The sequence below is a fragment of the Garra rufa genome, chromosome 20 (assembly GCF_049309525.1).
Source record: "Garra rufa chromosome 20, GarRuf1.0, whole genome shotgun sequence".
Lineage (NCBI taxonomy): Eukaryota > Metazoa > Chordata > Actinopteri > Cypriniformes > Cyprinidae > Garra > Garra rufa.
In genome coordinates, this window is record NC_133380.1 from 22,603,317 (window position 1) to 22,615,915 (window position 12,599).

General features: G+C 41.0%; 1 protein-coding gene across 1 annotated transcript in view; it reads left to right on the forward strand.

Annotated features, from left to right (window-relative positions):
• LOC141293470 (scm-like with four MBT domains protein 1) overlaps nucleotides 1–12,599 on the forward strand; it is a 29,691-nt gene that overhangs the window by 15,766 nt on the left and 1,326 nt on the right. Inside the window, exons 10-17 of the mRNA XM_073825507.1 lie at nucleotides 2,198–2,280; nucleotides 3,928–4,054; nucleotides 4,279–4,392; nucleotides 4,519–4,561; nucleotides 5,342–5,412; nucleotides 5,523–5,665; nucleotides 5,882–5,991; nucleotides 11,541–11,716. Coding sequence (XP_073681608.1) covers nucleotides 2,198–2,280; nucleotides 3,928–4,054; nucleotides 4,279–4,392; nucleotides 4,519–4,561; nucleotides 5,342–5,412; nucleotides 5,523–5,665; nucleotides 5,882–5,991; nucleotides 11,541–11,716 — 867 coding nt within the window. The remainder of the gene's footprint in view (nucleotides 1–2,197; nucleotides 2,281–3,927; nucleotides 4,055–4,278; nucleotides 4,393–4,518; nucleotides 4,562–5,341; nucleotides 5,413–5,522; nucleotides 5,666–5,881; nucleotides 5,992–11,540; nucleotides 11,717–12,599) is intronic.

Sequence of the window (12,599 nt, forward strand, 5' to 3'; positions counted from 1 at the left end):
CATACATACATTCTAAATGTATTCAGTGCACAAGAAGTGCATAACAAAACATTTCACAATGAAATAACATAGTATTAAGTTTAATAAACAAAACTGTAGTAAAATTGTCTTTAAAACAGACAACATAAAATAAATTAGCCATGTTACTTTTTTTCCCGGTACTTTAATAACGAAAACATTCATTTCAGTGTAAAAATAAGTCCAAAACTCTCTATTTTAACATTTTGAGGGCTCTACAATCTTTTGCCTTCTTTTTTTTTTTTTTTTTTAGAAATTCTTATGTCTTTTAATTTTTCTGATAATCAAAAAGCATAAACATTTATTTATTTTTAATCAAATGAAAAATAAACCCTTTTAATTTTTGGCAAACAAACAGAGGTTTACTTGTAAAATCAATACATGGAAGAAAAATTATGTTCAGTTTGAAACGTTTAAATAATAATTAAGTGGTTAATCTTGTTGAAATATTTATTTTTTTATCATATATATTATTCTATGTAAATTATTTAAATAGGAATATATAAACACCTACATTATACTGTACAAAAGTAATACAAGACTAATATTGTTCTGTTTCACGTTAAACCATACTTTTATTTTGACAGGTTGCCATGAAGTTTCTGTGTGTACAGTATAATATGATGCTAGTTTTCTCAAATGAAACGGTAAAAGTGAAACTCGCAGCAGCTTTGGAGATTGAGTTTATCTGTTCATGTGAGATGCAAATGCCTAAAATTAGCGGGAGCGTCACGTGTGCTTCAGTATGCATGTAGTAGAAAAATAAAACGCGTCTCCGCCATTCATACATACAGAGGCAAACGGAACATGCAGGATTCATATTAAAACCGTCTTTTTGCATTTCAGTTTTCACAGACACTAGTCCATATCGCGATTTGAATTAAGTGACAGACCAACTTTTGATTTATTGATCCAAAAATCGACGAATTCCGTGGCATTCCGCGCTATAGTAAATTAGGTTTTTATGAATGGAGTCCGCGATCCAGTCCGTGTTTTCGCGGAGGAGTCATTGTAAACGCGCGACCATGTAGAGACAGAAATTACATGCCTTCGTGTAAATAAGATAAATAACATCAGGCAGTTTAGTTTGTTTAATAAGAGAACAATGTGTAGACCTGTTCTATAGGAAAGATAACCTTAAATGACTTCTATTGTGATCTGGCGCTATATCGAAAATAAAATGAACTTGACGTTCAAGGGGGGCGGGGGTGCCGTTGGGGGGGATAGATAAAATCACAGCCTTATGCGGTTTAGAAATCGCATGTGCTTAAATCGCGATTTTTTTTGCGATTGCAGTTAATTGCACAGCCCTAATACAGGCTGCTTTTAATCTTCATATACAGTAAGAAAGTGAAATGACACAAATGCTATTTATTAATAATAAGGACCTAATAGAAAAGAGGTCCACCCTTTCCTTTCAGAACAGCTTCATTTCTTGGAATGCTGTCTTACAAGTCCTGAACTGTCTTTATGGAAAAATTGCATCATTCTTCTCGGATATGCCACCAAGCATTTCACTTCATCCTGCTGTTCATGAAACATTGGTTTTGTGGTAATGCGAACACATGAGCGAGCAGTGTTTTTACTCTAGGATGCTCCTGTCCTGAAAAATGGCTTCATTCACTGGCAGTTATACTGCCCGGCAGAGCAGTCATTAGACCTAATGGCTGGTGTGGGACGGCTGGCCATGTCATTATGGATTCTTCCCCATTTTAACAGCTGGAAACATACACTGAGGCTTGAGGCTTTTGGACTTTACCAAACATAAACCCATATGGATGAGGAATCCATAAATATGATTCATCATTTTGTTTTGATCTGGTTTCCAGGTGTTTTCCTGACACCAATTTGTGTTGATACACTGTGGTCTTAGTCTGGGAGACATTATTTGACGTCTTTGGACCTTTAAGCACTCACATTTCAAAGTGTTTATTGTCAGATTTTGTTTACGCCTCACATGCTGCTAATTGCCAATCAACATATTGATTAGTTCATCATCTGGATTGCCATTGGGGCTGTTTGTGATTTACTTCAAAGTTAAAAATCTTGTTTCATCTAGCGTTTAAGTTGTTTTGTAATCTATATGTATATTAGGGCGCTGGTCACGCAGTTGACGGTTTCTCAGGTTGTTGCACGTGTTGACCTCTGTGTGTGTGTGTGTTTGTGTTTGTGTGTGTAGGGTTCCAAGGTCAGGACTTTGACTGGGCAGACTATCTAAAGCAATGTGAAGCTGAAGCAGCCCCTCAGCAATGCTTTCCTCCAGTGAGTTTCTCTTTCTGCATATTTATATCTACAGTGGCATGACACAAATACATTTACATTTAAGTTCACTCCAAAATAAAAATTTCCTGATAATTTACTCACCACTGTCTCATTCAAGATGTTCATGTCTTTCTTGAGTCAAAAAGAAATTAAGGTTTTTGAGAAAAACATTCTAGAATTTTTCTCCATGTAGTGGATTTTAAAAGGGTTCAACGAGTTGAAGGTCCAAATTGCAGTTTTATTGCAGCTTCAAAGGGCTCTACACAATCCCAAGAAATAAGGGTCTTATGTAGCGAAATGATCTGTTATTTAAAAAAAATACTATACTATACTATACTATACTATACAAGCTAGAGCCTATACTTTTTAACCACAAATGCTCGTCTTGCACTAGCTGGGCTTCACACATTACATAATTATGTACTGTAGGAGAAAATGAGATGGCACACCGAAGTACACAGATGACAAACTAACAATGCGTAACCTTTCCAATTTGATAACATAATGTGTAAAGTCACAGAGCTAGAGCAAGATGAGCATTTGGGGTTAAAGTATATAAAATTATTATTATTATTATTATTTTTAATTGACAGATTGTTTTGCTAGATATGACCTTTATTTATTCAACTTATTGAAGTCCACTATATGGAAAAAATTCCTAGAATGTTTTCCTCAAAAACCTTAATTTCTTTTCGACTGAAGAAAAAAAGACATGAACATCTTCGATGACATGGGGGTGAGTAAATTATCAGGAAATTTTAATTCAGGAGTGAACTAATCCTTTAAACACATTACAAATGCAGTTGTTGCATTAAAAGTTACACAAAGTAATTTCTTTTATGGTTAATGTTAATGTGATGTTATACATTTTTGAAAAGTTTGAAGTTTTTTTTGTTTGTTTTTATTTTAGAAAAAAAATCAGGATTCTTTGATGAATAGAATGTTCAAAAGCACCTAGAAATATTTTATAGCATTGTCTTTACTGCTACTTTTTGATCAGTTTAATGCATATTTGTTCTATAAAGGTGTTCATTTCTTTCAACTTTTTTACTTTTTAAAATCTTCTGTAGTAAAAAAAATAAATATACTAAAATGTATTTAAAATACATTTATTTCATACTAAGTATACTACAAATACATTTACATATTGTGTACTTAATAAAAATACCCTGCAGTTGTACTTTTAGTATACTAAACTGGTATATTTAAAGTCTGCAAAACTGGAACAAATAATTTTGTACTTAATGCACTTTAATTGTGCTGAAGTCCAACTAAAGATGTACTTAAGTATATTTAATTGTGCTAAATTGAAACTATTGTAAGTATACTTTAGGTACACTTTACATTTTTTCCATTTAAAGACCAATATTATTTCAAGATCATACACTCCTCATCATTGACATTAAAACATATTTTAGACTTAATATTAAGAAATGTGCATTGTGCACCAGTAGTACTCCAAATAAAGTTTAATTAAAATTTTGATTTCAGTAAGTCTATGTAAGCGGTATGTCAGTAAATATGTTAATAGACTTCGTATAAAATAAATGCATTTTAAATCGAATACTTTTTTGCTAGGTTCGGTTATCAATGTTTTTTTGTAGCTGATGTGACTTTCTGACATTGACTTTTTGGATTTCCTTGTAGGACCCTTCTGATCAGTGCATTAAAGAATCCATGATGCTGGAGGCCGTCAACCCACTCTGCCCTGAAAACATTCACGTAGCAACTGTCACCAAGGTCAAAGGTCAACACATGTGGATTCGTTTGGAAGGTGTGACATCAACACTCCTTTTGTATGCACTATGGCAGCTCTGAATGACCAAAAATAATTATGCAGTGTCTGCTTGGCTTCAGAGGAAACTAACAAAGCAGACTCCCTGATTTAAAAATAGCCACTAATGGTCTAATATAAAACTGGGCTTAACCCTTTATAGACATCACCAAAGGTCAGATGGTTAGAGTCTTATTCATCTCTCTCTCTTGCTCTTTGTTCAGGTCTGAAGCAATCCGTCCCAGAGATCATAGTTCACACTGACTCCATGGATGTTTTTCCAGTGAGCTGGTGTGAAACCAATGGCTATCCTCTTCAGCACCCCTGCAAGCCCAGAGGTCAGTTTTACTGCAAAAAAATTATGATGCAAAGATGCTGTACACATAAATGATCTTTTAAAATGATGTTGTGTTTCATACTGGCTTGTTAAAGACTCAGATTCATATTTTATCTGTTCTTTGCAGTGGAGAAACAAAGAAAGGTTGCAGTTGTTCAGCCAGAGAAACAGTAAGTAAGACACAAAAGTGTTTGAATTAAATTCAAGTAGTTTTAATTATAGAAAAACATTCATTGGTAACACTTTACAATAAGGTTCCTTAGTTAACATTAGTTAACCACATTAGCCGTGGGGCAGCCGTGGCCTAATGGTTAGAGATTCGGACTTGTAACCCAAAGGTTGCAGGTTCGAGTCTCAGGTCCGGCAGGGATTGTAGGTGGGGGGAGTGAATGTACAGCACTCTCTCCACCCTCAATACCACGACTGAGGTGAGTCCCTTGAGCAAGGCACCGATCCCCCAACTGCTCCCCGGGCGCCGCAGCAATGGCTGCCCACTGCTCCGGGTGTGTGTTCACGGTGTGTGTGTGTTCACTACTGTGTGTGTGCACTTGGATGGGTTAAATGCAGAGCACAAATTCCTTGTATGGGTCACCATACTTGGCCTCACTCACCCCCCTTTCCTTTCCTTTCCTTTCCTTTCCTTTCCTTTAGTTAACATGAACTAATAATGACCTGCACTTATACAGCATTTATTAATCTTTGTTCATGTTAATTTCAACATTTACTAATACATCATTAAAATCTTGTTAACATTAGTTAATGCAGTGTGAACTAACATGAACAAACAATGAACAACTGTATTTTCGTTAACTAACGTTAATGAATATTAGTAAATACAGTAACAAATGTATTGCTCATGGTTAGTTCATGTTAGTTAGTACATTAACTAATGTTTAACTAATGAACCTTATTGTAAAGTGTTACCCATTCATTTATCTCTTTCATCACAGGCGGGTACCATCCAAAGACTCCTCACCTGATACAACCAAACAACATATTAACAGCAGTCAGGCTGAGATGGGTGAGTGCTTGTACACCTGCATGGTCTTCCTTGTCAGCCATTTTACACAGTCGTAAAAGCTCAATGGACTCTAACGTGGTACTATTTTAATCTTGTTTGTGTGCCACCAGCAGGCCAGGCGAATGGGAAATACTGTTGCCCTAAGATCTTTTTTAACCATCGCTGCTTCTCAGGGCCCTACCTCAATAAGGGCCGTATCGCAGAGCTGCCGCAGTGTGTTGGACCTGGGAACTGTGTCCTGGTGTTAAAGGAGGTTAGCTGTAAAAGTCTGCTTATTTGCAGTAGTTTTTAAATTGTTCATTCTGATAACAAAATACAATGAGTAAATGTTAGTAATAGTATTTTAAGTCTTAATTAATAGTATTTTTCAATTATGTGCAATGGTGATTTTTACAGAATAACTGTTCTATTTTGTTAAGACTTAGCTTTGAGTTTGTAATGCTGACCTATTGACCTGTGGTCTGTGCAGGTGCTGACGCTGCTGATAAATTCTGCCTATAAGCCCAGTCGAGTGCTGAGAGAGCTGCAGCTGGACCAAGAGGGCCGCTGGCAGGGTCATGGAGAGACACTTAAAGCCAAGTGAGTATATTGTGCCCTAGATATTTCTTTTCTGCAAAGTGAAGGAAAAAATTACTTTTACAGAGGTACCTGTAAAAAGCTAACCAAACAGGTTTGTTAAAGTATGAAAGTAGGGTGACCATATTCTGAGAATCCAAAAAGAGGACACCCTCCCCAGGATGCACCCCCCCACCCACGCATTAACTACGCATTTGGTTGAAATTGAGGCTTAAAATGGACTGAGCCGAAAACAGAATTGATTAGTTAATTTCTCGAGTCTTCGGGTTTGAGTCGTTCGTTCATCACGTGACAGCCCCATACGCTTAACCTATGCTGCCTGAGCCGGAAACAGAATTGATTAGTTCATTTCTCGAGTCTTCGGGTTCGAGTCGTTCGTTCATCACGTGACAACCCCATACGCTTTACCTATGCTGCCTGAGCCGGAAACAGAATTGATTAGTTCATTTCTCGAGTCTTCGGGTTCGAGTCGTTCGTTCATCACGTGACAACCCCATACGCTTTACCTATGCTGCCTGAGCCGGAAACAGAATTGATTAGTTCATTTCTCGAGTCTTCGGGTTCGAGTCGTTCGTTCATCACGTGACAACCCCATACGCTTTACCTATGCTGCCTGAGCCGGAAACAGAATTGATTAGTTCATTTCTTGAGTCTTCGGGTTCGAGTCGTTCGTTTATCACGTGACAACCCCATACGCTTTACCTATGCTGCCTGAGCCGGAAACAGAATTGATTAGTTCATTTCTCGAGTCTTCGGGTTCGAGTCGTTCGTTCATCACGTGACAACCCCATACGCTTTACCTATGCTGCCTGAGCCGGAAACAGAATTGATTAGTTCATTTCTTGAGTCTTCGGGTTCGAGTCGTTCGTTCATCACGTGACAACCCCATACGCTTTACCTATGCTGCCTGAGCCGGAAACAGAATTGATTAGTTCATTTCTTGAGTCTTCGGGTTCGAGTCGTTCGTTCATCACGTGACAACCCCATACGCTTTACCTATGCTGCCTGAGCCGGAAACAGAATTGATTAGTTCATTTCTCGAGTCTTCGGGTTCGAGTCGTTCGTTCATCACGTGACAACCCCATACGCTTTACCTATGCTGCCTGAGCCGGAAACAGAATTGATTAGTTCATTTCTTGAGTCTTCGGGTTCGAGTCGTTCGTTCATCACGTGACAACCCCATACGCTTTACCTATGCTGCCTGAGCCGGAAACAGAATTGATTAGTTAATTTCTCGAGTCTTCGGGTTCGAGTCGTTCGTTCATCACGTGACAGCCCCATACGCTTTACCTATGCTGCCTGAGCCGGAAACAGAATTGATTAGTTCATTTCTCGAGTCTTCGGGTTTGAGTCGTTCGTTCATAGTTGCGCAATTGCGTATGAGCGACTGAACGAATCACTCCCCGAGATGACTCGTTCTTCCCGAGTCACATTAAAGATTCGTTCAAATTGAACGAATCGTTCAAGAACGACCCATCACTACATGTTAGTGACACACAGCTCTTGCAGCGCAGCTCCTCGTTTGTTTTGTTTTGACCACTGGGTCTTTCGCGTCATCAGACAGGTACCTCAGAATAATGCCGGTGGGCAGTGGCTGCATTTAAAGTGTTGAATTAATGACGGTCAGTGAAATGAGGTAAAAAAACCCGGACATTTTATGGTATTTTACAAAATTCCCCCGGACATAATTTTATAGCCAAAAAGGAGGACATGTCCGGGTAAAAGAGGACATATGGTCACCCTAATGAAAGTTATGCAAATGCTTTTTATCTGTTTTTTTTATTATAATTTAGAATTTAAAGGATTAGAATTAAAATGTCCTGATAATTTACTCACAGTCAAAAAGAAATAAGGTTTTTGAGGAAAAAATTCCAGGATTTTTCTCCATATAGTGGACTTTGGTTTATTAAAGGGCTTATGATTGGGCATTTTCTAAAAAAAAAAATACAAATTTATATAATTTTGACCCACAAAGTGTCATATGTAGCCTTATGTATCTTGTCTTTTGCCTTTGTTTTGCACTGTTTGTTATTTGGTTTCTCCCTCTGTCTTCCCCCGTCTGTTTGTAATGATTTGGTTTAGTCCTGTGATTAGTCCTCGTTTGCTCATTATCTGTATCACCTGTGTTTTCCTGATTAGTTTGGCTTTATAAGTCTGTCTTTTGAGTTTTGTCTTTGTCGGTCATTGAAAGTGAAATGTGTGTGGCATTCTCCTGTTTCCCCTTTTGAAGTTCACTATTAAAAGTACTTATCATTTGAGAACGTCTCCAGGCTCGTCGAACCAGCACAGTCTCTAACAGAATGACCGACAAACAGTAGCGCTGAGGAACGGCTGTGGAGCTTGAGGCAGAGCGGTTGGGAGTTGGAGCGGTATGTAGAGGATTTCATTGAGCTTTACCATCAGGTGAGCTGGTCCGACGCCGCTTTCGGCTTTGTGTTTCTGTTGGGGTTGGACGAAGAATCCATTCGTTGTGATATCTCTGGTTATGATGTTCCGTTTGTCGAATTAGTCAATATCATTCTCTATTTAAACTGCTCCAATTTTGAGATAGAACAAATAGAGCATGACAGTTCTAAACAACGTCCAACCCCCTCAGAAACACATCACATCGCACCAGCTCACCCAACGCCAAGAACCTCCGCATACCGGTTCAACGGTTCAGACCGCCTGCCTCACCCTGAACATCCTGAGATCCTCCGAAGCTCCATAGTCTTCCTCAGCCCAATACCGCTGGCTACCACCACACCGGTGTCTGCACGCAAGATGGCCGCCACCACGACAGCGTCAACACCAAAGATGGCCGCCGCCACGCCAGCACCTAAAACCAAAAGGGCTGCAACACGCAAATCCGCACGCAGGACGGCGACAAAACCCAAGTCTGCATGCGAGATGAACTCTGTTCCTGAAATCCCGGCCAAGATGGCCTTTGATCCTGATTTCCCGGCCAAGGAGGCCACATTTCCTGATTTCCCGGCCGAGAGGGCCGTAGTTCCTGATTTCCTGGCCAAGATGACCATAATTCCTGATTTCCCGGCCGAGGTGGCCAAAATTCCTGAGTTTCCGTTCGAAGAGGCCTCAGCTCCTGATTTCCTGGCCGAGAGGGCCAAGATTCCTGATTTCCAGTCCGAAGAGGCCATAATTCCTTATTTCCCGGTCGAGATGGCCATAATTCCTGATTCCCTGGCCGATATGGCCACAACCCCTGATTTCCCGGCCCAAATGACCGCAGCTCCCGATCTCCCGGCCAAGATGGTCGATACTTCGGAGTGCCCGGCCAAAGAGGACGTTATAGACATAATGGATTTGCCTCTGCCTATGGAGTTCACGGCCCCAATCCTCTCTCCTGAAACCCCGCTGGTTCCGCCCAGCTCTCCAGTGACCGCGCCGCCAGAGCGCCCTCCAGTGACCGCTCGCCCAGAGCTAGCTCCTTCAGTGTCTCCGCTGGAGACGCCCAGCCCTCCTGAATCTCCGCTGGGGTCGTCCAGCCGTCCAGAGCCCGCTCCTCAAGAGCGCCGTCCAGAGCCCGCTCCTCAAGAGCGCCGTCCAAAGCCCGCTCCTCAAGAGCGCCGTCCAGAGCCCGCTCCTCCAGAGAGCCGTCCAGTGCGTTCGCTGGCCCCGTCCAGCCGTCCAGAGTCTTCGCTGGCCCAGTCCAGCCGTCCAGAGCCTTCGCTGGCCCCGTCCAGCCGTCCAGAGTCTTCGCTGGCCCCGTCCAGCCGTCCAGAGCCTTCGCTGGTCCCGTCCAGCCGTCCAGAGCCCTCGCTGATCTCGTCCAGCCGTCCAGAGCCTTCGCTGGTCCCGTCCAGCCGTCCAGAGCCTTCGCTGGTCTCGTCCAGCCGTCCAGAGCCTTCGCTGGTCCCGTCCAGCCGTCCAGAGCCTTCGCTGGCCCCGTCCAGCCGTCCAGAGCCTTCGCTGGTCCCGTCTAGTCTTCCAGAGTCTCAGCTGGTTCCGTCCAGCCGTCCAGAGTACCCCCCCTATGAACTGCTGAATCTCCCCAAGAAAATTTTGGGGGGGGGCTACATACCCCTAGTCCACGTGGCCTGGCCAAGGGCTAAGGCCAAGGCCACGGGGGCTGCCCAGTTATGGCCATACGAACTCCTGACCTGGCCATGGCCTCCTGACCCACTATGGCCATACGAACTCCTGACCCGGCCATGGCCTCCTGACCCACTATGGTCATATGAACTCCTGACCCGGCCATGGCCTCCTGACCCACCACGGCCATACGAACTCCTGATCCGGCCATGGCCTCCCGACCCGCCATGGCACTATGAACTGTCTATCCAGTCATGGCCCCCTGAACCGCCATGGCATTGTGAACTGTCTGTCTGGCCGTGGCCGCCTGATCCGCCCTGGCCACCTGAACTGCCTGTCTGGCCGTGGCCTCCTGGTCCGCCATGGCCACCTGAACTGCCTGTCCGGCCGTGGCCACCTGATCTACCATGGCTCCTCGAACTGCCTGTCCGGCCGTGGCCGCCTGATCCGCCATGGATTCCTGTTCCGCCCTGGAGGCCTTCCCAACCCAGCAAGGTCCTGCCACGTAACGGCCTCCAGGGCGCCCGCCCACCCTCCCCGGTGTTTCCATCACGGCGCGAGACGCGCCTACCGGGAGGGGGACGTAATGTCATATGTAGCCTTATGTATCTTGTCTTTTGCCTTTGTTTTGCACTGTTTGTTATTTGGTTTCTCCCTCTGTCTTCCCCCGTCTGTTTGTAATGATTTGGTTTAGTCCTGTGATTAGTCCTCGTTTGCTCATTATCTGTATCACCTGTGTTTTCCTGATTAGTTTGGCTTTATAAGTCTGTCTTTTGAGTTTTGTCTTTGTCGGTCATTGAAAGTGAAATGTGTGTGGCATTCTCCTGTTTCCCCTTTTGAAGTTCACTATTAAAAGTACTTATCATTTGAGAACGTCTCCAGGCTCGTCGAACCAGCACAGTCTCTAACACAAAGCTTGACTTTCACGCATTAGCTAGTCACATTGGAAAGGTCATGTGGAAGTGGCGATTACAGAGTTTACAAAGCGAATGTGCAAAGAAAGTCAAACGCAACAAACAACAATCTGTCACGATTTTGAAGTTTTTCGCTCTACCCTACTTTTTTGAACCGGAGTACAAAGACGAAGAACTAAACATGCGTGACCTTTCCAATGTGATTACGTAATGCGTGAAGTCGTAGACGCACAACGCAGAGCTAGTGCAAGGTAAGCATTTGTGGTTAAAAAAAAGAATATATACATTATTTTTTTTTTTTTTTTTTTAGAAAATGGCCAAACGTTTAATCAGATAAGAGTCTTATTCCTCAGCTGGGATTGTGTATTGCCCTTTGAAGCTGCATTGAAACTGTTATTTGGACCTTCAACCCTTTGATCCCTATTGAAGTCCGCTATATTGAGAAAAATCCTGGAATGTTTTCCTCAGAAACTTTAATTTATTTTCAACTGAAGAAAGAAAGACATGAACATCTTGGATGATATGGGGGGTGTAAATTATCAGGAAATGTTTAATTTAAATGTTTAGTTTGGTTTTGGTTTTCTGACCAGACTTTGTGCTTCACAGGTACAAAGGGAAGAGCTACAGAGCGACAGTAGAGATTGTTCGCACTGCAGACCAGGTGGCTGATTTCTGTCGGAAAACCTGCATTAAGCTGGAGTGCTGTCCCAACCTTTTCGGCCCAAAAATGGTTCTGGATCGCTGCTCAGAGAACTGCTCTGTGCTCACCAAAACCAAATACAGTGAGCTGCTTTTCTCTATTGATTGTCTAGTAATACCCATTATTTTCTACAATTCTGTGTAGATTTTGTTTTTGCTGTATTGCAGTAAAATGATTGTTGTAATTTAATATTTAGTTTTTATTTAAAAACATTTACAGCATTAATTTAAGGCAGCAATGCATATATATTATCATTATATAAACATTTTGTGGTTTTGTTTTTAGCTTTTTTTGTCATTTTTTTTTTTTTTTTTTGCTTAATTTTGTATGAACAAAAAAAAAATCCTGAAAATATGCTTCATTGTATTTATGCCAAATATAATTTCTTTCTGGCATTACTAAGACTTATAATGTTTTTAAAGAACTTTCTTTTGCTCATCAAGGCTGCATTTAATTGATCAAAAATACAGAAAAAAAATAGTAATATTGCGAAATGTTATTACAATATAACATAAAAGTTTCTATATTAATATACTTCAAAATGTAATTTATGCCTGTGATACAAAGCTGAATTTTTAGCAGCCATTACTCCAGTCTTTAGTGTCACATGATCCTTCAGAAATCATTCTAATATGCTGATTTATTGTTTGAATAATCGATGTTGGCAACAGTTGTGCCGCCAATTTTTTTTTTTTTTTTTTTTTTGGACCTGTAAAAAGTTAAAAAGAACAGCATTTATTTAAAATATAAATCTTTTCTAACAATGTAAGTCTTTATGATCACTTTCTAACAATTTAACACATCCTTGGTGAATAAAAGTATTAATTTCTTTCAAAAAAGAAAGAGTAAAATTTACTGACCCCAAACTTTTGAACGGTAGTGTATATTGTTTGATAAAAAATACAATTTTAAATAAATTCTGTCTTTTTAATTTTTTATTCATTAAAGAATCCTGAAATAAAGTA